General features: G+C 41.5%; 1 protein-coding gene across 1 annotated transcript in view; it reads right to left on the reverse strand.

The window, feature by feature from the left end:
* TRPC6 (transient receptor potential cation channel subfamily C member 6) overlaps window positions 1–27,196 on the reverse strand; it is a gene marked incomplete at both ends in the record, with an annotated part of 99,218 nt that extends 72,022 nt beyond the window's left edge. Inside the window, one exon of the mRNA XM_084271844.1 lies at window positions 27,054–27,196. Within this exon, the coding sequence (XP_084127970.1) occupies window positions 27,054–27,196 (143 nt within the window). The remainder of the gene's footprint in view (window positions 1–27,053) is intronic.
* Between the last annotated feature and the right edge of the window lie 574 nt (window positions 27,197–27,770).

Genomic DNA, 27,770 nt, shown 5'->3' on the forward strand with positions numbered 1-27,770 from the left:
CAGGTAAATGTGTGGCAATAAATTATTAGAGGATGAAAAAAGAGCCCTTGAGAAATGATTGAAGGAACTGGATTGTTTGTTTTCAACTGGGGAAGACTTTCACTATGAAAACCAGTTTTCAGACAGGTATTGATTCAAAGAGGAAAGAAATTATTATTTCCTGGGACTAGGCAAAGAGTTACATCAAGAACAACTATAAAATGTAGAGAGTTCGATATCTGGAAACCACAAATCTACATTCTATTGTATTCCATTAAACTAATTCCATCAACGACAACATTTTCAACTTAACAAATAATGTTCTATATCAAATGCTTTACTGAGCTCTCATAAATTATTTTCCTTCCTATCATATAAAATTAGTCTTGTGCTAGCCTGCAATTCGTCTTATTTAATTTTAACTAATTATTCTTTCCTTCAATTTTTTTCTAAAATTTTGTGTACTGTTTCTAAAACAGGGTTAGTATATTCATTAATCACCAAACATAAAATATCACCCCTATTTGATAGATCTATTAAAGCCTGAAATGGCAAAGGAAAGATTGCCTTTACCAGCTGAAAGCTTCTGTTAGCCTCAGAAAAAAATGATTGTAGTATTTTTCCTATTCCTTTCACAACATGTTTTGGATCAACTCTACCAGCATGAAATTTCATTTTAACTTGTATCTGACTGAAATACAGCTTATTTTACATTGGTCATATTTCAGAGGTTTATTTCAATCACCTGTCCTTTTTGTGTGTGTTTACAAAGCAGCTGAAGAGCAACAGAAAATTAATTTTATGTTTTTCCGATCAAATTGCCTGAGCTGGGAAAATGTGAGCCTTGTCAATGAATGAAGAGGGAAGTTGTTATAATAAAAGAAGGAAAAATAATGGCAAAATAAAAAGAGTGGATTACAGCAGGATATATTTCAAGAAACAGCAAATAAGAGCTTGGAAAAATATCTAAATGGAAAAGGAGTAAAGGAGAACTAGGAGATGATTGTAAAATAGAGCAAATATTATTGGCACATTCATGGTTTTCTATCGTGGAAGATAAAATGGTTAATAGATCATCTTGAACTTGGCATGGGCATTTCTGGATATGTGAAAGGAAAGTTCTAGCAACAGAAATGGCAGTTTGCTAAGAAAGAGTAGAAACTTTATAAAAAGAGAAAACAGAAGTAGAATGCATGGGGGGAAAAAATGAAATTCAGGCTTGAAGGTGCCTGAAGAGTAGTCAGAGATTATACCAAAAAACACAGTAACTGAAAGCAAGGAACCAAGACAAATCTTTGTCTACTATACTGCAACAGAGAGTTACAGTGGATGTAGGAATCCTAAAATACTTGATGTACTGCTTACATCCGTCTTCACTGACCTTTAATTAAAGATACTTGCAATTGGGATTCTATCACAATTCCTAGTATTGAAAAAGAGACTAATTTGGTCGGCAAAGATTCACATCAAAACATAGAGATACATATATAAAAATAAAAAAAGGTTTTGAACGGATTATTTTGGAACTGAAATTGTTCCATGTGTCAAATTTAACTGACATAATGGAGTAAAATATGGCTGAGCTGAGCCTTTCATAGGTCTTCTACTTATGGAATGTACAGAAGATGTTCAAGCTTGCTTCAAGACAAAAGAGCTTCTAATTTTAATGCACTGCCTAGTTGGGTGTTCTACATCACCTTTGACATTTCAGTATGTATATGAAAAAGCATATTGCATTTTAGAACTTTTCTACTGTGAAGCAGGAATAAATTCACAGAGGTAAGATACTCCACTCAATGTGCCTGAAAGATTAAAGACAATAAATGTGTACAACCCTATGGAGTTATGCTGTGCTTTGCATTTCTATAGAGTTATCTAAATAACATATCCATAGTAAGTACAATGTGGAAAGGACCACATGCTCTCACTGCAACTGACAGAACAGAAACCCCTGGGGTACAGCTCACCTACTTTGCACTATTTTAGACAGATTGGAGTTTTACATTTAGGCTGATGTAAACAGTGCACTAAAAATAACTACCTCTCTACTGATTATGCAGGAACCTTAGGGTAACTCCAGTGGTCAAACTAATTATATCAATGATATTATGCACAATACATTTCAAGCTGTTGTTCTTTGAGGGAAGTGATGACAAAAGTCATGTCCTGTGATGATGAAAATTTGATCTAGACCAGAGAACAGCTCTTTGAAGACACATGTTAATTTTATAACAATTTGGCTCTGCTAATTATTACTGTACTACCATTTAAACAGCACTATAACTCCCTGATACTTGTAGTTTGAATAATGTGTCACTTCTAAAAAATTGTTGGGGACTCCTCAATGTAGCACTTCAGCATCTTTGAGTAGTTTGCCAAATGATATGACAAACACTGCCAGACACACTCCACTCTCACCTTTGTTCATAGTCAGGTTATTTGAGAACTGTTGCAGATCTGTGAAGTTTCACGTATGAAGCATGATATTCATACCTTGACTCCACTCTCAGGCTTCTCCCAGGATCTGGCCTATGAGCCCTGTGACCTCAGAGGTCAGTGGGGGGCTCTGCTTCTTCCAAAGCAGATCAGAATCAGCCTTGAGAATGAGAAGTAGAACCTATTTTAATTGAAAGCTGCCCCAGTTTCTGAGCAACGAAATTAAATATTGTAAGCATTAAATGAATGCTGTATGTGGAAAGCATATAATTAACTGTTCCACATCTAATTACCATGTCAAGTGAGATGATGCCTTCAGGCCCTAACAAAATTTTTTATCAAACTCAAAAGTACATTTTTTAATAATGAAAGCATAGATAGTGTCTGCCTCACTAAATTCACCTTGGGATAAGGGTGTCAAGAGTATCAATTTGCCCTGAGTTGAAAAACTTCACCAACTGTGGGGAAAAGAACCCCAAACAACAAACCTAAACCAACCCAGTAATAATATCTACTCACAGTATAGAAATCCTGAATGAAAGCTCACAGCTGCTAAGTAAGTGTATTATACATCTTGAGATGCAACTTCAAGATAAAGAATGTTTCAGTGTCGTTCACACCTCAAAAAGTCACTACGAACTGCCCTTGAAGTATTACACTGGTAACAGAACAGATGTAGCTGAGTGCTGAACCGCTGACACATCAGTACATATAATATTCAGATTCAGTATAAATTTTGACAGAACACATATAAAAAATATTGCCATGGTCACACAGAGCCAACATTATCAAAACTTGAGGCTGTTTAGCAAATTAATGTACAATTCTCAAACTGGAAATCTCATAAATCCAATGACATCAGACATAAATATCAAAGACATTTACTTTCACAGTAGTTGTAGCTAGCAATACCACACGTTCCTTGTTCTAAAAGGGATGTTATAAAATGAAAATCCATAATCAGAAAGACTAATCTTTGTAATTTTAAAACAACTGTCTTATTTGGGGGGGGGTGTTGCATGTGTGAAAAAACATTGCTCTTTTAATAATAATTTTGTTTTAAAATACAATATTTTTAATGTTGCCCATCCATATAAAATTTGTTCAAAATCAGCCAACATCACAAATTTGGGTGACCTCCTGATGGTGTAAGTTGCCAGAAAACTGCTGATCTTTCCCCAGTTATGTTGATGGGCATAGAGCTCCCGTTATCACCACTTCTCTCCATCTCACTTACTTGCATTTATGACATTGCCCATAGCACTACCGTAAGGATCTGGTTTGGTAAAGTGACAGGAACTGTAAAGATGTCTGACCTGTCACTGAAGAAAGTGGATCACGGTGAAGTTATTTGTTGTAGTTTCACAAATTACAAGTCATCCAGTCATACTTGCTAAAAATGCAAACTGTCAAGGTTCTCAACCAAAACAAAACACTCCCCACCATGCACATGCACACAGAAGAGTTATATCTGTAAGAATGAAAGCCATCCAGGTAAGCAGCGATCTATTCAGACATTCAGCCTACACAACAACGAGACAATTAGTACGTATCCGTAGTGCAGAAAACATACCACATGTTTTACAACCAGAAAAGAAAGTCTTATGTAATACTTAGTCAAATGCAGCTCAGCTGTGATAAGTACACTGGAGAGATGCTTGATGGCTAATTTAAGCTGAAACTTACTTCTCTAAAATATAAAACACAAATTTCAGGGCTACTCCAGGAGAGCTATAAAACTACAGCACTGGTGTTCCCATCTTCACTGTCTTCTGTCAGAACAGTTCAAGTTCTAGCATCAGATTCTTCAACAACTTGACTACAGCCAAGGTACACCCTATGTTTTTAAACACTGCCTCAGATTTATTAAGGTTCGGGTTTTAGTGCTTAAGTACTCTCATCTGCTCTTTTAAATTAAATGAGGGGCTGGTTTTTAACCCGTAGTCAGCAGTGATCGTTTTCAAATTCTTGTTCTTCAACCAGGCATGAAATGTGGTGACTCTGCTGCCAGTTAGCACCACTAATCAGTGCTCATATGTTTAAATCATCTCAGATAACAAGAAGAAAGCATCAGTGTGAAAGCAATTCTCATTCCAATACCTTACAGTTGATAGAAACTCTTAGCAGATAAAGACACACTGAACATCTATGACAGATTTAGGCAAATTAACTCATGAATGGTTTTTATCCCCGTTTAAATTTGCAAAACTTTTAAGTGCTTTGAAGTCTTACAACATGCTTTATAAAACCCACATACAGAAAGAGGTCAGTTCAATGTGTGCATCTATGCCTAACCATCCTTCTAACATTATCATATGAACACTGCTCACTAATGTTAAATATCAGAACTTCTGTTTTTATGTCTCATGTTGAATCATTATCAATTCCATTACATGACAGATTAATATTCAAATAAATACCATATAAAACTTAATTAATTGCTTCCCAATCTAATAAATCATTAAAGAAAATAAATATCAGCAAATTTAAAAGATTTTAAAACACAGTGTGCCAGAGTTAGGTTCAGGAATGTGATGTAAAATACACAGTATGAAAACTAAAAGAGTTGTTTTAATATATTTAAAACTATATTTTTCTTTCAGCTCTGTACAATGAAAGTGCCACACATGAAACTAGAAAAAAATGTTTACAGGAGCAGAAGAGGAGTAAAATATCAGAATGGGTTCCTTCCATTTCATCTTCTGTAGATAGTCTAAGCTCATAAATGCAGCTCTGCGGTTTTCACTTAAGAATGCACTTTAGTTCCATTGAAACTATTAAGACTTAATGACAAGCTGAAGTACTTTCTGAATCAGAAGAATCTTAAATACGTGTTCAAGCTTACGGGTAGACTTAGATAATTTAAGTTTTCTTATTACTTCCACTACTCCCTACACTTTTCATGTACGGATGAATTCAAAAGCAAAAGAAGATTCTACAGAGCTGCAATTTAAGCACATATAACCACATCTGTCAAAACAAACTAGTAGTTGGCAAGTGCCTCATAATCCTCTCACATTTTTGAACTACTAGCAAAAATCCTTTCATGCTTTCTTAGTCAGAAGTTAATCACTATTTTGTTTGCATGGAGCCCCCATACTCACAGCCAGCATCAGAAGAAGCAGCAGTTTCTGCAACACCACCTGCCCTTTTCCCAGGCCTGGGCATTTGCCTCCTCAGGCACAAAAAATTTCTGTCTGGCATCTCTGATTAAGCAGAATAAAGGAACTGAACAAATCAGACAAACAACTGTGGCACTCTCCATTTTTAACATTTGCATTGTAGAGCTACTGCTGGTTTTGTCAAACTGGATTTTATGGCATTGTGCTGGATTGCATCTTCAGCACAGCAGCACTAGGGTTAGCACGTTTTTCTTTAAAAAAAAAGTTCACAAGCTGCATCACTTACGTTTTTGTTTATTTTCCAATATTAAACAGCATTTAACTGCTCCTGTTATTGATGTCATAACCTAGCAGCAGTAGGTGAGTTCTCCAGAGTGCTCTCTTTTCCTAGACATAACAACCTGGGGAGTCATACAGATAGCATCTTATGTTTGGCAACAGAAACTCAGTGTAAAAACAGCAGCCAGTATACACTGAACCAGAGGAAATACAACCAGTTTCAGGCTTGCAAACCAGATCCAGCAGTGACGATGCTTGCTAGGACTCTCAGCATTTCCCTCCCCAACTTTATGATTAGTTGTCGTGGTTTTACCCCAGCTGAGAGCCGAGATCCATGCAGTTGCCTACTGGGGGAGAAGTGGAAGGGGGGGTAGGGGGTGTGAGGGGAGGGAAGGGAAGGGAAAAGGAAGGGGAAAATAACAACCCAAAACCAAGAAACCAAAAGCCCGTGGGTTGGGATAAGGATAGTTTACTAGAATAGTAGAAAAATAAAATATAACAATGTTAACAGGACTTTAGAGAAAAAAATATATGAAGCTGTTGATACACAATGCAGTTTCTCACCGAACCCACAACTCAGGCCGTGCCACCCAGAGCTGTCCCGGAACCCGACCGTCCCCAAAAACCGTGCGTCCTGGAGCCGCCCCTGCTCCTCCTCCCATCAGCCCCCCTTTATACTGAACATGATGGAATAGCCATGGAATACTCTCTTTGGCCAGTTTGGGTCACCTGTCCTGGCTTCGTCCCTCCTTTCTCATTAATAGGGAAATATGAAGAACTGAAAAAGTCCTTGACTGCTTGACCACAACTAAAAACATCAGGGTGTTATCAGCACTGCTCCCATTTTAACACCCAAACACAGCATTCCAGCCGCTGCTACAGAAGAAGTTAACTCCATCCTGACCGGAACCAGGACATTAGTCAACATAAAAATCCAAGTCTTCTCTTCTTTCCAGACAATGGGGTTAAGTGCAAGCTGTAAGTATTTGTGTCTTTAGATCTGTAGGGGCTTGTGTGACAATGTTCCTGACTCAGGTGTTTTGCTTTTGTTTGCAGTCACCTTGCCCATGGTAGAGCAAGGCACCCAGCCGTATTACTGCAATAGTGAGGGGGTGCTCCAGCACTGTGGAGGATTCTGCTTCAGGCCTTCTTGTCCAAAAGGTCTTCAGACCTTGCTTCTATTTAACAGGTGTGATGCCAGGACATGTCAGCTCCCCCTAAACTCATGTTCAAACTTTCCGAGCCTTTAAATGATGTGAATTGGCATGTACTGGCTAACATCCCATTTCAAAAATTAACCCTGATAAAACAGTTCTGTGTGTCCAGTTACAAAATAACCCTTGCTCTGCATCCCACAAGGCTGGGTACCTTGGCCACCCATTTTGTGGACCTGTGGGACAGACATGATCCTATTTTCTCCCTGTCTTTCTCCACATCTGTCAGTAAACCTGCCAAAGGGTATCCTATCAGCAGTGCCACACATTTCCTTAACTCAGAAGCTGCAATTCCCCTCGGAGGTGCCATGTGACAGGGAGGGAGAAGAAACTTCAGACTGCCTTTACATATTCATAACCACGTAAGGTCCGGCCACCATCTACTCACACAGCCCTTCGGTAGATGAGGAGGAACGTGATGCTACATTGACAGGATAAAACAAGTCTGTGCTGCTGTTGCCAAGAGCTTGGTTGAGTTAGCACAGCCTTGATCATTTAATGACAAGGGGGAACTTCCTTTAATTATGTTTAAAGCCATCTTTTTTTTAAAAATTAATATGTTTGAGTTACAGATATATGAGGTATATATGTTTATAAAAGGAAGGAAATCAAATATGTATTCCACACAGTGTGAAACACTGGTATGGAATTCAGACCCAACTCACTAAGGTCACCTTTTCCTCCCTTTCCTTGTTCTCCTAGTGATGTGAATTACAGCTGGTGTGGGTCAGACACAATTTTCACCATTGCCATTTACTGCAGTTTATTATACAGAGTTGTAGTTCTGGGCAATAGGGTACAGTATCAGCAAAAAGGGCCAGAGAAACACAAAAATCATCTCCAACAGAAGAGCTTAAGAGGATTAGAAAAAAGGATGATAAAAGTAATGTAAAATGCCTTAGCAAGACAGCATTTCATAGAATCATAGAATGTGTTAGGTTGGAAGAGACCTTTAGAGGTCATCTAGTCCAACCCTCCTGCAGTAAGCAGGGACATCTTCACTAGATCAGGTCACTCAGAGCCCCATCAAGCCTGACCTTGAATATCTCCAGGGATGGGGCCTCCAACACCTCTCTGGGCAACCTGTTCCAGTGATCCACCACCCTCATATTGAAGAACGTCTTCCTAATATGCAACATAAATCTACTTTTCTGTAGTTTAAAATCACTACCCCTTGTCCTACTGCTACATGCCCTCATGAACAGTTCTTTCCCAGCTTTCTTACAGGCACCTGTCAGGTACTGGAAGGTCACTATAAGGTCCCCCTGGAGCCTTCACTTCTCCAAACTGAACAAGTTCAACTCTCTCAGCCTGTCTTCACAGGAGAGGTGCTCCAGCCCTTTGATCATTCTTGTGGCCCCCCTCTGGACACACTCCAACAGGTCCACATCCTTCTTGTGCTAAGGCCTCCAAAGCTGGACACAGTACTCCAGCTGAGGTCCCCCCAGAGCAGAGTAAGGGGCAGAATCACCTCTCTCAATCTGCTGGCCACACTTCTTTTGATGCAGCCCAGGATGTGGTTGGCCTTCTGGGCTGCAGATGCACAGTGGTCGCTCATGCCCAGATTGTCATCCATGAGCACTCCCAAGTCCTTTTCCTCCAGGCTGCTTTCATGCACATCATCTCCTAGCCTGTATGGATAACTGGGGTTGTCCTGACCCAGGGGCAGGACCCTGCACTTGGCTTTGTTGAACCTGATGAGGTTCACCTGGGCCCACTTCTCCAACCTGTCCAGGTCCCTCTGGATGACATCCCATCCTTCCAGCACATCAAGTTCAGCACTCAGTTTGACATCATCAGCAAATCTGCTGAGTGTGCACCCAATCCCACTGTAAATATCATTAGAAAGATATTAAACAGCACCAGTCCCATCAGAGATACTTCAGGAACTTCATTTGTCACCGTCTTCCATCTGGACTTGGAGCCATTGACCACGACCCTCTGGATGTGACCATCCAGCCAATTCCTTATCCACTGAACAGTGCACTCATCAAATCCGTATCTCTCCGCTTTACAGAGAAGGATGTTGTGAGGGACTATGTCAAAGGCCTTGCAGAAATCTATTTTAGCTGACTGTGTCCTGTGCTACTTCATCAGAGAAATGTTGCCAGAGGTGAGACATCTAAATATGATACTATCACTTTATTTTTTTAAAGCTTTATTAATTTTAGCTATTCAATTTTTTTATTGCTTGTTCTAAACTGAGACTACTGGGGAACTTTTAAGAAAAGCATGCACAAAAAGTAAAAGTCTCAGTAGAATAGTTCTTATCCTCTATAGCAGACTTGACAATATAAACCCATCAAGTTGCAAAGTATGAATTCTAGACACGAAACAGTGTGGCAGCTAAAATCACCCCAATATTTCCATATGCAATGCAAGTAAAGATAGAAGATAGTGGAAGAAAACAAAAAAACTATTAACTGAATATAGAGAAATACACATGCACGGTTTATCCATACAACCTATCGTGTATGACTCAAACCAGAGAGCCTGTAATGGACAGGCCAGCATGCCCTCTAGACAGCACTAAACTTACACTCCAATACAGGAATAAATTGTGCTTTAATCATATTTGTCAGCTTCTGGCTTGTAACCAAAACCTGAGTAATTCTATTACCCTCAGGAGATCTATTCAGTCTCTATTTATTTCTCGAAAACCTGACTATCAACATCAAATGCAGCTGAAATCAATCCAACCCACTCATCACTACCATTGATGATAAGTCTATCTGATTTTGTCAGAGAGCTGCAGATATGAAATAAAACAATTCTAAGATCTCATCAAATAGCATCAATTTCTAAGCCTATCCCTAAATTCAGAGCTCTTCATGCTGAAATATTATTAAGATCCTGTTCTTTTTTTAAAAATGTAATATCTTCCCAGATATCCTCCTTTGTACCTCTCATGGGTCTTGACCCGTCATGGGTGAGGGCTCTGAACTACAGCAAATTGCCAATAAAATGGATGGGAGAAAAATATAGACTTTAACATCATGGATCCTCCATGCCAAATAGAAATGTCCCATGGGATTGAAGGAGAAAAATATTAATATGGTAAGTTATGAGGGGATGCAAGAGTAGATAAAAGGGACTGATACGAAAAAAAAGACGTGAACTACTGATTAGTAAAAAGACAACTGACAACCTCAGGACTGCTTAAAGTAAGGGGAAAAGCACCAACAGTCTTTTAAATGTCTGAAAAAGTTACTGCAATAGGAGAACCTGCTGGAATTACACATGTGACTAGGGTTTAGTGATTCCCAATTCCCTTCTGCAGAAGCAGCACATACACATTCTGCTCAGGACCGGAGGAAGCAGGGACAGTAAGTCATCCACACTTGGCATAAAAACAGACCAGGCTGTAAGTGTACGAATGACAGCAATTAGCCTGGAGAGAACCGTGCTTCCCATAAAACAGAAACACAATAATACATCAAGCAAAATTCCAAAAAGGTGGTAAGTTTGTGTCCCTAAGAGTCACACTTGATGTTTTTAAGCATCTTAAAATATTCAACCACTTGTTCATTCATGTGTGTAACAGAACAAAACATGTCCACCAGCTAATAAGAACGCTTGTCTAACCAAGAAAACCATCATTTGTGTCTTAACCAATGATGAAATGCTGACACTAACTAACAACTTTATTTTTAAACAAGTTCAGAAAAAACAATAAATCTAAATCATTTTTTCCTTCTTGGATAAAACAAAGATTTCCACACCAATTCTAGTTCTAATCCAGGAGACTTCTTTTACCTCTTCTACTTGTGGGAAAAGAATTAAATGTACCTAATCTGTACTCTCCCTACTTCTATTTATGAAGAAGTCATTTTCATCATGTAAATGTTATGTATAACTAATTAAATGGAAGGAGAAAGGCAGCATGATAAAATTTACCTTAAAAGTGCTTAAAAGCGGTATTCAACAGAAAAAAACAGCTGAGTAGTGTTACCCAGAACAAAACTAAAACACAGTGAAACTGAATTCCTTGAAAACAAGGGAAAAGCAGAGTTGTATCTGTAGATGTTACCCATTCTCTGCTGCAAAGAAAGGTGAAGAAATGTGTTCTTCAAAAAACGTGTCCCAAAAAAATGATAGTTCCACTAAAAATCAGCACATTAAACCTTCAGGATACAGAAGAGTCACTGCTGAAGTGTTTATCATTTAAATGCGTGCTTATTCAAAAGAGAAAATAATGTTAAAAAAAGAAATTACTTTGGTTTACCTCTAATATCTGTAGTTACCATTATTAAAAAATAATTACTTTATAAGAATAAAGAAACAATGATGTTTATTGTTACTGGCTATACCCAAATAAAGTATTTGCTATATTGACCTTGGGGACCTCAAGGACACTTTTAGTGAAAACAGAATTGGTGGCAAGTCTCACACAGTATTCCAGCAGGAAAAGACCATTTCCCTTTCTCCAGCCTGAGATGTAATAATGATTCCAATACATTCTACTTCCTCCATATCTCAAAAATAAAAATCCCAGGCATCCCTCAATCACCACATTGCCTTTGATCCCACGGAAGAAATCTCCGAGCTAGTATATTTCACAATATCATTAGTCATTGTAGCTGTCCAGTTAGGATATGACAAGAGTAACATAGAGAAGCTTTTACCACCACTTGTCAAAGACTGTTCTTAGACCCACATGGACTTTTCTGCCTCAGTCTTCACTGCCACATGCTCTAGCCACACCACGCAAGCCTCAGACAGCAAAGGTATGGATTGTGACAATGAATGGCCAATGGTAGAAGATCAGGTTTGAAAGGGACACAATCTATGGGACCAAATGAGATGCCATACTGATATACCATCTTCATATTACAGATTTTTTCCTAATATTCTATATATAAAGCTAGTCTGGTCAACATACTGTTTCTCCAGATGCTGCATATGAAAAGCACCACAAAAATAGTTTCACGGTCCCTCCCCCACAGCCCACAACATCCAGTTCCAGGGCATGAGAACATACAGCAGCTTCAGCTGGCTTTGTTGGTTCCTGGAATTGACCTTGAATTTTTAGGAAGATGTTGACTGATGATTGGAAACAGGTGGCAAAAAAGGTCATTCTTATTTTGTACATTCCTATCCTTCCTTCAAAATATTCCTTCCAGTTATATAATTTGTACGACTGTGCCTTTTTTTGCCTTGTTTTGGTTTCTTTAAGGTATTTAGCAGTTATAATTTGGTACTTGGTCCCTCTTACATTCTCAGAACTGATATTTTCAGGTATCCATAGCACAAATAGATGCTTTCTTGTTCTCTTCTGCCTTGTGTCTCAGCTTTGAGCTCAGGGGTTACTAAGCAGGGCAAGAGGTGATCCTACTCTTCAGCCAAGACTATAAAGACACTCCCAGGTTGAGCCAAATGGGATCATGCTAATTCATTCAGAACTTCTATGGGAACTCTAATTTTCAGTTTCCCATAAGATAGTAAGTGATAAAATAACAGTTCACTACATTGATGCTAGCGGTTCAGAAGTATAAACCCCAACCCACACAAGTGAAGGTCTCAATCCCTAAGGGCAAAGTCTGGACAGTTACACTGCTGAACATACCCAAATGTTGCAGTGGGTATCACTGAACACATTTGACTAAAGACCCACTGCCTATGCTCAGGACAAACACTCTAAGGATAGCAAATTGTGAACATGCCCAAGGGACAGCACAGAAAAATCTGCTTACTTAGCACAAACAGGCAGGATACGACGCTGATAAAGCCACAACAATCTTGTCTGCTAGCAGCACAGAGTGTGGCAGTACAACCCCAACAGGCACAGAAGCAGGATCCAACTCAGCCATCCCCAGGCCCCTTACAAGCCACAGTGCAGCAGCAGCCTGCAGCCGAGTCCCACTGTGAGCTTGCAAAGAAGGACGTGCTTGAATTTTCAGCAGCATTCAGCACTCCAAATCTTGTTCCATATTCCTTAAAATAAAAAGCAGACAGTCGTACTATGCCACTGTCCAGGGGCTGGTTTGGCTGATAATTCATATTTGGGACAACATACCTCCTCTCCTGATATAACGTTGAGATATTAAATCAACTATTCCAGACAAAGCAATAAATATTTAGAAATTACCTTATACTCAGAAAAGACATTTTGCTGATGCATCTTTTGTGCAACTGTGATGCTCCAAAACTGTCCTCATGTCTCCAATGAGGCTTTTACCTTTGGTGCCTCAGCTTTGAGAAGAAAACAACATGCTACCCTACCATTAGCAGTGGGCAGGATCCTCCCTTAATCCCCAGGGACAGACAGTTGTGAGCCACTTGAAACAAACACCTGCATACAAGTAAACAATTTGTGAATGGAGGAAAATAATTTTGGCTGAACGCTCAGGTCACCAAGATACTGAAAATGAGGACTTTCATTCATTCTTGAGCAGAAAACATTCCGGTTTTCTACGTAAACTTTATGCAAATTTTATGCAATTAATATTTTATAATTTTAAATAATCACTGAACAAAATCTTGTTTACAACTGAGGTGATTCTCAACTTCAGTCTGTACAAGCTTGCATGCAGACTGTAGAAGCATTAAACTAATTAAAGGTTATGTCAGTGAGCCACGTGTGTAACTCAAGAGGGAAGAATGCAATCTGACATCACAGAATGTTAGTAAACAGCCTTCATTGTAAGAAATTCTATTTTGAGACAAAGTTACACCACCACTAATAATACCACTTTACCCATGCCAGCCAACCAAAAAAATCAGGAAAGAGGAACAGAAATTCTGTAAAATCATTTGCAATATATATGGAATCTATCCTTAGGATTTATTTTTACAATAATCAGGTTTAATACTTGCAATTTGCAAGCAAAGCTTTTAATGAAGATAAAGGATTACACTCTGAGTTGCTCAAATTTCAATTTAGGATTTGAAACAAATATTCTTTTTTTAAAAGATAAAGGTGTCAGGATCTATATGCCATGTTGTTGTCCCTGCCCCTGTTTGCTAATGCAGTGCGGATGAGTAACATGGAAAATATCCCTCCTTATTCTCTCAAAATTTTCTCTCAGAAAAATTAAGCCAATCTAAATTTTGTCTGGCTCAGTAGCCAAAGGTCAGAAAATCCATCTATCTCTCTCTAAATGTCAGAATTTAGCCTTAGTCAAAGAATTGCATGGGGTTTTTCACTGTATATCACATATTTCTCATTTCCACAGTCTTTCCACATCGACTTTTCTTCCATATTTAAATGATCATTGATACACACTACAACACAAAGAGCAAAACACATGACAAAATGTACATTTGAGGATACTGAAGACGGAGGATAATGTTCTCCACAGGTATATGAACACATATCCCACCAAAGTCAGTGCCAGCACATGGAATATAGATTTGCTATTCATCAATAATCCCTCCACAGTCTTTTAGTCACCAGCATGATTCACCCAGTTTTGCAACAGACTGGATGAACCAGCCTCTGAAGGGCCTTGTCTCTTTCATGAACCACAGAAGGGGCCCAGACCTCGAGGTCAGGCTGGATGCTTCATTTCAGACAAACCCCTCAGCCTGTCCTGCATTTGTTCCCACGCCCACCATGCCAGCAGCAGTCTTCAGCTAAGGGAAAATCCAAAAGGTCACCACAGAGATTACAGCAGGTATCAACAGGATTTCCACCTTCCAACTTCAAATCTCACATCTAAAACAAAAGCAAAAGAATATGGTAAAATTCCTGAACTTTTTACTAAGGGTATAGGATGGAAAACAAATCATGGATGGATGTGGAGTTTCTGTCAGTCCTACTATGCTTTATCCACAATATGCAATACCAAGGACATGATCTGGCAGTTCAGGACTCATGAAATCCTCTTCCAAGAGAGGTAAAGATCAGGAACATGAAGCAGTCAGAAGTTGCTCATGTATTATGAACACCAGGAATGCTGCCATGTTTCTGCACCTTCCTGTATGTATGCATGCTGTCTTTGGGGTGGTACATGCACCATCCCTCCCACCCCATAATGAAGTTTCAATGAAGAAGAAATACAGGTAGGAACTGCAATGTCAGTCCCCATATCTCTCCTCCTCCTTGCTTTGTACATCCATACCTTTTCAGATCCACTGGAAACAGCAAGACCTGCACGATGGAGTAAGTCAGTCTTGTTACAGCCAGAGGTCAGAAAAGGCACATGGACACCCAGCAGCACTTCTACACCATACCAGCACTCTCCTCAATGACTCAGGGAAACATGTCACAAATCCTGGATGAACTGAAGCTGGTTAATCCACAAAGGTTATTCTTTCCGTTCACGGCCCTATCAGTGCTCTCACAGACAACTTGGGATGTTTCTGCTGGTTTTCAGATTTGATGAAAAAGTCAGTAACACAGAAATCTCAGGCCATTAAAGATCTTCAGACAGCTTTGTAAGACCAGAGGCATTAGCCTTGCTGTCTCTGAATCCCTGACTAGATTACTTTTTTAAGTTTCCTTTCCTGTAATGTATTAAATGCTGTTGCTGATTTTAGGCTGGAAGTGGCTGTGGGGTAAGAAATCCCAGTGTATATTTTATATATCAACTTGTTAGGTAAGATCATTATTATTTTAACATAAAAAGCAGAGCTGAAATTTCACATTCACATCAGTCTCTGTTTACCTACCAACTTGTTCACATCATACTTCGCTAAATGATTAAATAGGTTTCTGACTTAAACCTCTAAAATTCTGTTCTGAAGAGGAGAACATTAACTTCCACTGCCGCTCACTGCACGCAGCGCCCATTCTGAGAACCTTCTGGAGATACTGCTATTGCTGGCTTTTTTGTTAGCAATGCTGTACAAAATGTTTTAAGTAATATAGACCATATCTTCAGAAACTGATGTTCCTCTCCCACTCTAATTTTTGCTTGTTTTATTTGTTGCTTAGGTATCAGTTCTATTCTTCCTCCACAGTATCTGCCACGCTGCTGTGACACTTTAGCCCTTCCTGGCCAGCAAGAGGCTGCTTCTCAGCCTCACCAACCTCCACAGGACTCAGTTACACCCACTGCAGCCCAAACTTTCCACCAGTTTTTCTGTTGTGTGGTTTTAAGAGCCTGAAGTAAGAATACTAAAGTGAGGCCATACAAAATATCTAGCATCCTTGGAAAATTGCATCCCATCCTCGCTACCTGCAAATTAAGCAGGTTTAACTAACCTTTGCTAGCATTACTGCACTCAATCCATTCTTTGTTAATGGTCTTTGCATTGATTTTTATGCTTAAGAGAGAGAGAGGAAAATGCAGTAGTACATTTTAAGGGGAGAAGTAAGGTTCTAAGATTCACTTGAGAAAGTATGAAAGCAGCAGCCTTCAAAAACTGGCTTGAGAAATTGACATGAGACTTGTTCATACAGGGAGAGGAAAAGAAGAGCTAGAAAAGAGGAAGAGTCATTGCTGTCATCCAGCAGCCTGCACTCTTCATCTGTTTTTTCACATAATCTAGTCAGAGCAGGACTTAAATGTCTCGGTGGAAATTTTAGTAGTTCTGCTGCAAATACCCCCAAGTAACCCACTGCACTAGAGTTAATTTGACTTCACCTCCCCGGTACAAGGGAATATGTTGATCTTTTACAGAGCCTGATGCCCCTAAGCAACCATCATAGTCCATGTGGTCCTACCAAGACAAAGGAAAGCAAAAGCCAGGCAGCAGACATGGTGCAGGCAGATCCATACAGATTCACACTTCAGTTTGAAGAAGCTAAGAGAAGCTTGAGGGTTTACCATGCAAAGGACCTCCCTTTGAGTAAATGCCACCGGTACTATACACATTTATATTAACCTATGGAAAGACGTCTTCAAAATCCATCTCCACTTAATATATTTGGGTCATAGTAGGTTTACCAAAATTAACTACAAATTAATAAATCCATTTAAAAAACCCAAAAAAAATCAACTCCTTTATAATCCATCAAAAAGAAGGTAAAGATAATATAACTAGAAATTCCTAATACATTTGATATTTCATTGATAAATTTTAAAAAACATTTGAAAATTGAAAGTAATTTTAAATTAGCTTAAGGAAATAATGCATAAAAACAAAGCTTAGCAGCGTGGAACTAAGCTAATATAGGGAATCAATTATTGCTTTGCAAAACAGAAGGGAAAATTGGTTTATCATTTTCAATCATGAAAAATGGTTAGGAACAATGCTCAGAGGCTCACAGTGCTTCCTGAAAGGATTACAAAAAATAATAATCAACACAATGGTTCTGCTCCCACAAAAATCACTAAACATGGTTAGAAACTTATAGAATGTGACCAGTGGTTACATGTTTATGGTGGACCATTCCTCACACCCTCCTCCTGCTCCAGCATGGGGTTCCACCCATGGGAGACAGTCTTCTCCAATGTGAGTCCTTTCCCATGGGGCTTCAGCTCTTCACCAGTTGCCCCATCGTGGATCACTCCTATGTGGTACAGTCATAAATCATGGAATGTCTGTCAGTACCTCGGGCCCAGACTGCTCCAGCCTGGTCTCCCCCAGAGTCACAAGCCTTCACCCTAAGCAAACCTGCTCTGGTGTGGGTTTCCCTCTCTCTCACTCATCTCTGTGTCTCTCCCTCACTCCATGGGCTGCAAGTGCTGGCAGGGGCTTGCTCCAACACAGGTCACAACATCTCCTGTATGTCTCCGCCTGCTCCAGCGTGGAGCCTCTCCACAGGCTACAGGTGGGGTCTTGGCCTTTTCCATGGGCTGTGAGGGGACACCTGCTCCACCATGGGTTTCTCCACAGGCTACAGAGGAATCTTTCTCTCCCATGCCTGGAGTGCTCCTCCCCCGCCTTCCCTGGCCTCAGTGCCTGCACAGTTTCTTGTATCTTCTCACTCCCTTCTCTGGTGGCAAAAAGCAGCTGCTTGCCTTTTCTTCTTCTTCAATGTGATTCCCAGAGGTGCTGTGACCATTGCTAATGGGCTTGACCCTGGTCAGCAACAACTCTGGCCTTGAGCCGGCTGGTGTTTGCTCTGTCAGGCCTGCAGAGATCTGGCTGCTTCTTGCAGAAGCCACCCCTGCAGCCCCCTCCTCCACCGGACCCTGGCCACACAAAACTACAACACATGGCTTAAGCTCCCTGCCTGTTGGGGCTTGTGAGCCAACACACATCTCTCTTAAGCTCAGCTGCTTCATGTGGGATGGATGTGGGAGCCCACTGCTAAGCAAAGTCTTATCAGACACCATCCCCATGAAAAGGCCCACTCATAAGTGTGCTTCTGCTACACGACTCTGCATGTCATAGGCACGTGGGGTAAGGAGGGCACTTTCCCACACCATGATTACAGAAATGGTAATTGTGACATTTGGGGCATGAGCTTCAATGGCACAGATCTTCTGAGCTTTGCAATGCCAGTTTCCAAAGCATCATCCCACAGCCTGCCCGTCAGTTAAAAGCCTCTCCTGGATTCACACTGGTGTCAGCACTGTCACATTCTCCTGCGATGTGCCAGGTGCTGTAGAGGTGTTCAATTGACGCAATCTCTGATTTAAGTCACTGCTGTTGTCAGAACTGCTGCCAAGCACCCAGAGGCTGGAAGGCTGACAGCTGGACTGTCTGCGGCGCGCCTGTGTGCAACGCACCTCAGAAGCCTTGCAAAGATCGCCAAGTATTGGATTATTACCACTTGGCAGGCCTAGGACGTGTACACAGAGCAGGACTAACAAAGTTTAGCAGGCTGAACTGGTTACCTGTTCTAAAAAGAAGAGAAATATCATGTCTAGAACAGCTGAAAGATGTACACCGCAGGAAAAAGTCTTACGGAAGAGGAAGAAAATATAAACCACTCCTGAAAGATGAGGGAATCTTCCCTTTTAGTCATCATTCCTACATTCAGTAAATGTGCACAACAGAAGCCCAGACTGCATCAGGAGGAAAATCAGCACAAACAAATGTGTATTTGAAGTAACACCAGCATTGATAGAAGATGGGAGGCAACAGACCATCACTGTAGCCCACCCTGTCAGCCTGCTGAGCACATACCTATTTGCTAGTTAAGCTGATAAGGAGGGATAAAAATAGCATTTCAGGGGGAACCAGGCCAGCTGTGGCTGCCAAGACTTTTCCAAACCTTTTTGGTCTCAGGCTAGTTACTGCCCAGCTCCAAGTTAGACACTGCCCACTTGCACATGGTGGGTGACATGGTGAAATCAAGGTCCTCTCTCTTCAAAGCAACAACTCAACTGGCTCCATAGCAGTCTGCCTTATTAGCAGCAATTAACCAGCATCTGATTAGAAATACATGAGGTTTCCTGTGAAGCTCTGGGATTCTACATAGCAATCAGCATACCATAGAGCCAAGCCCAAATCTGTTGGAAGAGCTCTTTGTGTACATAGTCAGGAGGGGCTGCTGCTGCTGTTCATTTACTACTGAGGTCAATCTGTAATATAAACCTCCTAAACATCTGGGCTATCCAGCAACATTCCCATTACCTTCAATAAACCAGGAGTTAGAGGAATATGATGTGTCTTTTGTAGAGATGCACTGTTTCATTCAAGAGTTTGTAAGAGCAGCAAAGTTTCATGGAAATTCTCCAGCCTGACTATTCTATCAAACTGCTAGTGCTGCATCATACAGACCTTGTGATCTCTACTCCGTAATCTGGGATATTTTTAAATCAAATTTGCATCAACCATGATCTTTTGATTCATGATCCTTCTTTCTACCTGCATGGGAAGGCCCCGCAGATACCAAGCAATTTTTAAAACCCCTAATTTCTTTAGTCTCTTCACTAAGGTAAATAGTGACATCAAAACCAGTTTTTAATCAATTTCTAAGTGAAAAAAAGAACACCAGTCACATTCTTCTGAGCTGGCAGTGGGCAAGTTTTAGTTTTAATTAACGATATATAAGGGAGAACAGCATGAGTAAGGACACTACTGAAGGACTGTTTGAGCGAAGAGGCGGGCATCACAACTACTTCTTGATGACTCACAATTACTCTTATGTATTTATTTACTTATCATGACTTCTCATTTTTATTTCATCCCTAATTCCACATTAAAACGGTCCATCCCCAACAAAGTTTTCACCCAGCAAATCCACATCCACAACACAGCCATCTTCTTCAAATTACTAACCTTTTTAACCAAAAGGAAATAACATCCAGCTCTTGCAGAAAACAACCTGTCCACACTTCCCATGTAGCTTTGAGAACACACCCAAAATGACTGTTGAGATGCAGTTTCTCTGCTACTCCACTTACTTGGGGTTCTTGTACCCAATCTCACGTTTCACCCCTAGTGCCAAAGCTTGCACGTTTTGTTTTGTTTTAAACACTGACACACACTTATTTAGATACATTAGCTTGTGGGGGGCACAATAGAGCTGTGCTATCATTTGTACTAATGGTATGAAAAAGTGTAGTTGCATAGGAATGGGTATAGAAAACAAACCCAGACTTCAATTAGTCATCTTCACATTATATTCCATAACTCTACTTCATTAAAAATAGTCTACTTGATTATGTATTTAAGGTGTCACTGCTAAACAAATAATAACTAATCTACTGCAAGTTGAAAATGTTAATCCGTTCCAGAGAGAACTCCATGTAATTTAATTATCACTAAGCTTTTTGTCCACGTTTAATTATCAAAACCTACATTGAAATAACTGATTATCAACCCAAATCCTTTAAGCCTCTGGTTGAGTAGGCTCTGTGGGAGCATCTACCCTCACAAGTATGTGCACAAACTCGTATGTAAGACTCATTTTACACACTTTAAGATGGAAGCCCTTTGCCAAGTCACTGCCTTTCACTGCATCACAGTCTGAGGTAGGCAAGCTGGTTATAAAGAATGTGATGAATAAAGTTTAACTGCCAAAATTTTCTTTTGGTCATGTTTGCAGAGCTGAAAAGTCTAAACACAGCTTGATGACGTCAACCCACCACGCCAAGTCACCTTTATCTGGGGATACTGCTACTTGGCAGGTATTCTTCAAGTAGCCAGTTATTATAACCTCCAGCTTCTGCAGTGGCTAATGGTGCTGGGAGGGTGTATGACAAAGAACACACTTGTTATTAACATTTCCAGTATGCTATATGTATCCCACACATTTCTTAATCACTACTCCACCTTCCTCATGCAAATGTAACAAATGGCTTACATTTATGTGGAAATCTTCCAGGTTTACAAAATTAGGTCCCACAGGGAATCGACTTTCATTTGTTCGGTAACTACAGATGAGTGATCCACAAATACACCCTTTTCTTAAGAGCAGGTATAAAGAAACCTACAGAAACACTACTACAGGTCAAGCAAAACAGATTATGAAGTCTTACCATGGGAAACCACACAGGAATGGCTGTCCAAAGGAAGTTCACTGTTGAATTAGTGAGTATATGCAGCAAATACAAAAGCAGCTAACAATTAAACCAAACAAAACCTGCAAGTCTTTACCAAACAAATGTGGTTCAAAGCACCTTTCAGAAGTAATTTTCAGGCTGTGTACCAGCTTCTGAAGAAACTTATTTTTTCAAACAGCTTCAAAGCATAAAATGATTTGGTAGAAAATGTGATTCATATAATACAGCGTCTGCTGCAGTGATGTGCTGGAAGGCAGCATGTTGAAGACCAGCACACCAGCATCTATCCTTGGCCAGGACCACGTACTCCATGGTCTGAGCTGCAGGGGTAAACTAGGGGAGAATTCACCAGCAGCAGACCTTGAATCTCCAAGGTGAAATAAATATTGTCTATCTGCTTCGCCCCTCTTTTGAAAGAAACCTTTAGTGAATGTTTTACCCCCTCAAAACACATTTCTGACAAGGTGGGAATTATCAGATTGTGTCAATTATTTATTTTTTTTTTACTAATTAACTTCTCAGGCTGAAACAGCAAAATAGGCACATTTCCTTTTGATTTAAAACAAAATACTTCGTTATTATTCTTCACTCAGATAAAAAAAAAATCACATTTAAGTTAAAAAAAAAAAAAAGCAGAACTCAACATACAGCATATCTTTAGTTCCAAGTGAAGCATTCTTTTATAGATACTTGTAGGAAGTGCAGAGAAAACTATAAGCTTGGTTTGCTGAGGCAAATCCCCCAAGACTTGGGGGATTAAATTCAGTCACCCAGAATACAAGAGATCCAGGCATGATTTTTTTTCCTGTGCCCAGTAGGACGTAGATCCATTAGTCCTAATCCATAGGAAAGTGTTCCATTCACTAGGCTATAAAAGGAAATGACACCCCTCCATACTACCTTTTTGCTGTCAACAAAAATATTACAACATATTTTCAGAGGATACAGCATCTCAGCAATCTAAAACACAGCTGCCACATTGCACAGTGCTCCCCGAAGAGATTAGGTCTAATGAAGAGCCTGGAAGATAATTTTACAGGTCATTTCAAGCAAGATAGTTGAGGCTGGAGATAAAAATGATGGCATTCCAACAGCAGAAACTATTATATTGCAGGCAGGAAAGAAATTATTAAACGTATTATTTAACAAAGAAAAGGGCCTGAAGTATGCACTGGGTTTGATAGCACTGAGAAACACTTCATCTGAAAACCACAAAAGCTAAGGAATAATGTACACCCCAAGGCAGCTACACCCATCAGAACCCCCTTTTCCCTTGTTTTCATCTGATAATTTGTGTGCCTCATTTACTTTACAACTGATATTTGAATGCACAGTTGTCCTTCCGCACGTGTATAAGAAAATTTATTTCTTAGCAACAATGCAAAATATTTCAAAGCCTAAAAAAGCAATATAACCAGATGTCTGACTGCATTAGTGTATTCTCGCTAGCTTCATATGCTGGCAATCTGTTCTTCAGTAACGTTTTTAAGGAAAGTTTACATACAAATACTTTCAGTTTCAAATCCCTTTGCAGATCAGCACTGAGAATTGGGGTTTAGACCTTAAAACACTTTCTGCTGGGCTTTCTGCCAAGGGAACACCTGCGCAAGAGGAAGGGAACAAAAAAGTATCCACATTTCTGTATTTCAGGAGACACTCTTCTGACACACGTCACAATGTATTTCTGGATACATTAGAGGCCAGACTTGATGACTAGGTGGAAGAGGACCTCTATAAAGAAAGTATGCACTTGCATATAATTTCTAATATACCATTATTAAATTATTAAAATGTAGCCTCATCTTTTGGAAACCATTTAATTGTGAATTCTGCAGATAGCCTGAAGTGTGTTTTTCCTGCCACAGATTCTGAATTAAAAAAAAAAAAAAAACCAAGATTTTTTAATACAAAATCCCATTTAAATTTCATTTCGAACCAGACCGCCAGTGGAGGTAAGAGTCTTCTATCCTCTGTGAAAGACTGCATGACCCTGCCTGGCACAGCTGGTGAGCCCAAGGAACCTTGCTGAAGTCCTGTTTGCAGTTAAGGCAGCAGCTATCTTGGACACAGTATGGCTGTTCTGCAGAAAGACCGGTGCTCAGTTCATGCTCATTCAATACGATCCACACTGTTAAGCACGAGTACTGACACTCAGATATCTAAGTCTGCCAGGTCTCTTGCTGCTCGTGGAGTCAGTTAACACTGACAGGTCAGTATTTCAAATATTTTTCCAGTTTACAGGTCATTTAATATTTAAGCACACTATAATGTCTCAGCCTAAATGTGACAGAATAACCCAATCTGCACTGCTGATGACACAACATCAAGCAAGCTTGGTTGATCACTGACAATTATTCTGATTTTTAATGTGACTGCGCTATTTTACAATTAATGAATCATCTGAAAAAGCATCTGGGGGAAAAGAAAACGGCAAAGTCACTGTCTTTTATTAAACAGACAATTGTTTGCTGTTATAAAGGGACTGTATATAAAGGCTCAGGAGTAACACCACTGAACACAGTACTTTGATGGATTAGGACTTCAGCTACCACCAATACAACAAATATTACTCTTAAAATGGCTATTTTAGAGCCCAGCCACTACACTGCTTAAAGGCAGTCACAAAACAACACATGAAAAACATGTTCAACAAACAATATACATAGTAATGTCAGCATTAGCACTACATCACTACTTGAGGAAAACTGTTCCTCTGTATCAGACTACTCTCCAAGTGACAGTCACATGCCATATTACTCCAGTAAGCATGTTACCCTCTCAGTAATGTTTAAAAGGAGGCACACTTCAGATTTTTTTGGACATCAGCTGTACTCCACATTACTGTTCTGCGTTAATCACCATCACACAAGATGTTCTTGGGGCATTGCTGCACATGCAAACAATGCTTATCTTTTCCAGGTAGTTTGAAAAAAATTACCCTTAGCAGTTGGATATCCCAAGAAGCACTCTAAGCAAAATATAAGTGGCTTTACTTAAAACATTTTAATACAACAGCTGATGTAATCTAGAGGTTTATTTTCTTGGGCTCATGTTTAAACAGAGACATACCATTTGATCTCAAGGGACACATAGCTCTGTCTCAGTTATTATGGACAGACCCATGGTTTAGGCAAATAGTCACCAAAAACTCATACAAGAACTTTTAAGGGAAAAGATGGCACCTGGTAAGATGACCAACTCCCTGAGCTGCCACATTTCTGGAGGAGTAACTAAAAGAATAAGCACTAACAGCTCGGAGAGACTTGATAAGGCACTTACATAGAATCATAGAATTGTAGGGGTTGGAAGGAACCTCGAGAGATCATCGGGTCCAACACCCCTGCCAAAGCAGCTCCCTAGGACAGAGTCCAAGTACATTCACAGCACGTGGAATACTGATTTTACATTATTTATCTGTCAAAGTAATACATGCCCTTCATTAGCAGTATTCTTGGGATCTCCAGAGACCTTATGATTCTAGATACAATGTAAGATTCATATGATACTCTCTACCATAACAACATTGGGAAATCCTGGTTATTTTAGGATTTTCAAATAAGGTAGAGAAAAATATTCTTACTGCATGTAGATGACAAAGATTATAAACGGTGTATCCTAAGCAAAGACTATCCATGGTATATCCGAAGTATGGGCCATCGGATTATGTTCTTGGCCATACAAAGGCCACCAGTAAAAGTAATGACTTTTGGCTGAAAAGACAGGTCCATAGAAATGTACCTAAATGAGATGTAGGTAAAATTTAGCCTTGAAAATTTAAAGCCTCTGCTTAGTAATGACCATGTCCCGGAGGTGCCTATGCTCACTGCAGTCACCCCTGCCAGCCCAGGAAGTCCTTGTAAGCAGTGGTGTGTAGGCATTGCCTACAGGTGCCTGTGCAGTATCTCCCATATGCAGAGAAGTCCCAAATGACAGCTTCCCCATCCCTAACATGCATCAAAAAAACAAGCACTGCTCACTGAAGCACCTTTATTATTAGTAATTATATAAAATTTGAGAAGGGCACATTCCTCGAATTTATACCCACCACTCAGATCAGTTTTCTGTCTATTCTCTCAAAGACTGATGGAAGCACCTGTCATCAGGGAGGGACACCTGGGTGCTGAACCTACCTGTGCCACAGAATCAGTCATCTAAAGCCTTAACGTGGCATAATTTGAGATAAATTCCTGCATTTAGTGCTACCCTACCAAAGCAACTTGGTTAGGACATAAGCTTTCCTCATCACCACTCTGAGATGATAAAAGTCACTCTCTACACTTGTGTGCTGGACCAAGAGCCGTTAGCATAGGCTTACACTGAGGAAGTAAAAATATCAGTACCCCGCAAATCCTGCAGATTTTGGTTTAGGAGATGCTTTTAGAATGATGCTTTGTCACAGCAAGATACATCCTTTCACAGCTGCACAACCGTTCTGGATAAGTACACGAAAAAGGAACTTCAGAATTGCTATATTAGTTCCAAGCTGAAATCCACTACTCAGAACCAGTCTACAAACTAATCGTCACGAAGTTCCTCTTTGGAAAGCATTCATTTGACTCAAGAATTCATGTATTTTGAGTGGGGGGTTAGAGTCCAGTGTGTAACCCTGTATGCTCTTACAGCTGTGTGAGTACTCACGAATGCCACTTAGGAAGAGCAATCCAGCACTGAATTCTGAATGTTCTGGTTGTTCTTAGCTGAGTTTAGAAATAATCAAGCACTGTGAGCGTTGCCTGTTTCATTGCAGTAACTCCCTTCCTGCGCCCAGGTAGTCAGTAAGTCACTCACAGATAAAACAGCAAAAACTCAAAGTAGGTAACTGCAGGTTACCAATAAAGCGATAAAACATAATTTGTACAAAAGAAAATCCACACCTCCTGGCAATCACCTAAGACTTTAGGACTCATCTTGCTTGGCTTAATACCCATTTCCCCCTCTGTGGGATAGCTTCTCTTCAGCAGGATTAACAAGTGGTAATTATAGGAGTCACGCTGACAGCACACGTAACCAGAGGGACACTGTCAACCCCGAATGCCAGCTGCCCTGGCCATTTAACATCGCGGCTCCTGCAACTGTCATAATTCGTGTTTCATTAAGTTTTTAGTGCTGATGCTCTTACATCCCACTTTAAATGACAACTCTCCAGGAAAACTTAAGAGCATGAAATTAGAGGCTACAGGATTTTGACAGGCTGCAGGAAGGACAGGACTATGCTTTTAGGAGCACGCCTGGAACGCACAGTGTCTGCGGGAGCAACTGCCCCTAGGAGTTGCAGTTCCTGTAACTGCACTAAAGACTTTCGATACCGACAGCTTTAGTAAAACCGACGTCTCCGCAGCAACCTGAAGCCACCCTTCGCCTCCCCTACAGCGGGGCGGCTCTCACGGCCCGTGCCTAGGAAGGAGACCTGTGCCGGCGGGCACGGCGGTGCCCCCGCTGCCCCTCCGCCTTCGGCAGACACAGTGACCCCGCTCCTACACCGGGGGTGACGAGGAAAGGTGACCAAATCCCCACCGCGGCTGCCCGGGAGCGGGTCCGCGCCACGGGCTCTGCTCGGGCCGGAGCGCAGCGGGAGGGCAGCGGCCGACAGCCCACAGCCCACCGCCCGCCGGCGCCTGTCCCGCCGCCGCTTCCACCGCCCCAGCGGGAGTTAGCGAGCAGCTCAGCGCCCCGGACCGCTCCGCACCCGCGCAGGGAAGGAGGAGTCCCCCCCGGGCCCGGCCGGCGGGACTTACACAGGGTAGAAAGCGTAGGGCGGCAGGGCGCTCTCCTCGCACGGCTCCGCGTCGAGCAGCAGGTAGTCCTGGCTGTCGTTCCGACGGGCGCCGGCCGCCGGGGAACCGCTCTTCCGCGGGGCGTAGGGCTGCGCCTGGCTCATGTTGTCCCGCGGCTGAGGCGCCCGGAGGCGCGGCGGCTCCCTCAGGGCGCCGCGGAAGCAGCGCGGAACCGGCCGGCGCGCGGCACTGCGGCTCTGCCTCCTCACAGCGCCGCGGCCCCCAGCGGAGAGAGGGGAGGGGAGAGCAAGGCAGCGCTGCGCGACGGGACGGCTGCCTCCGCGCCCCGCCGAACCCGGCGAGGGGTTACTATGTCAATCTGTCCGCCGCCGCCCGCAGCGCCGGAGGCGAAGCGCAGCTCGGCACGGGGGCAATAAAGTTAACGGCGCGTCAGCGGGCGCGGCTGTCCCCGGCCGGCGGGAAGGGGCGGGAGGTGGGAGGGCGGCGGACTGCGCTCGCCTCCCCGCAGGGGTTGCGGTGCCCCCTCCGCGCCGCCCTCGCTCCGAGGCGATCCCGCCCCGCCCGGCTCCGCAGCGGAGCCGCGGGTCGGCGGCCGCCGCGGTGACTGCCCCGCCGCCGTGACACCGTCTCACCTGCACGGTGCAGCCTTCCGAGGGGAGGCGTGCGCGCCCGCGCTCCGAAACAGCCCGGCAACAAGAGGGGCTCCGTCCTCGGGAC

Source organism: Gallinula chloropus (assembly GCF_964237585.1).
Source record: "Gallinula chloropus genome assembly, chromosome: 1".
In the NCBI taxonomy this organism is placed as follows: domain Eukaryota; kingdom Metazoa; phylum Chordata; class Aves; order Gruiformes; family Rallidae; genus Gallinula; species Gallinula chloropus.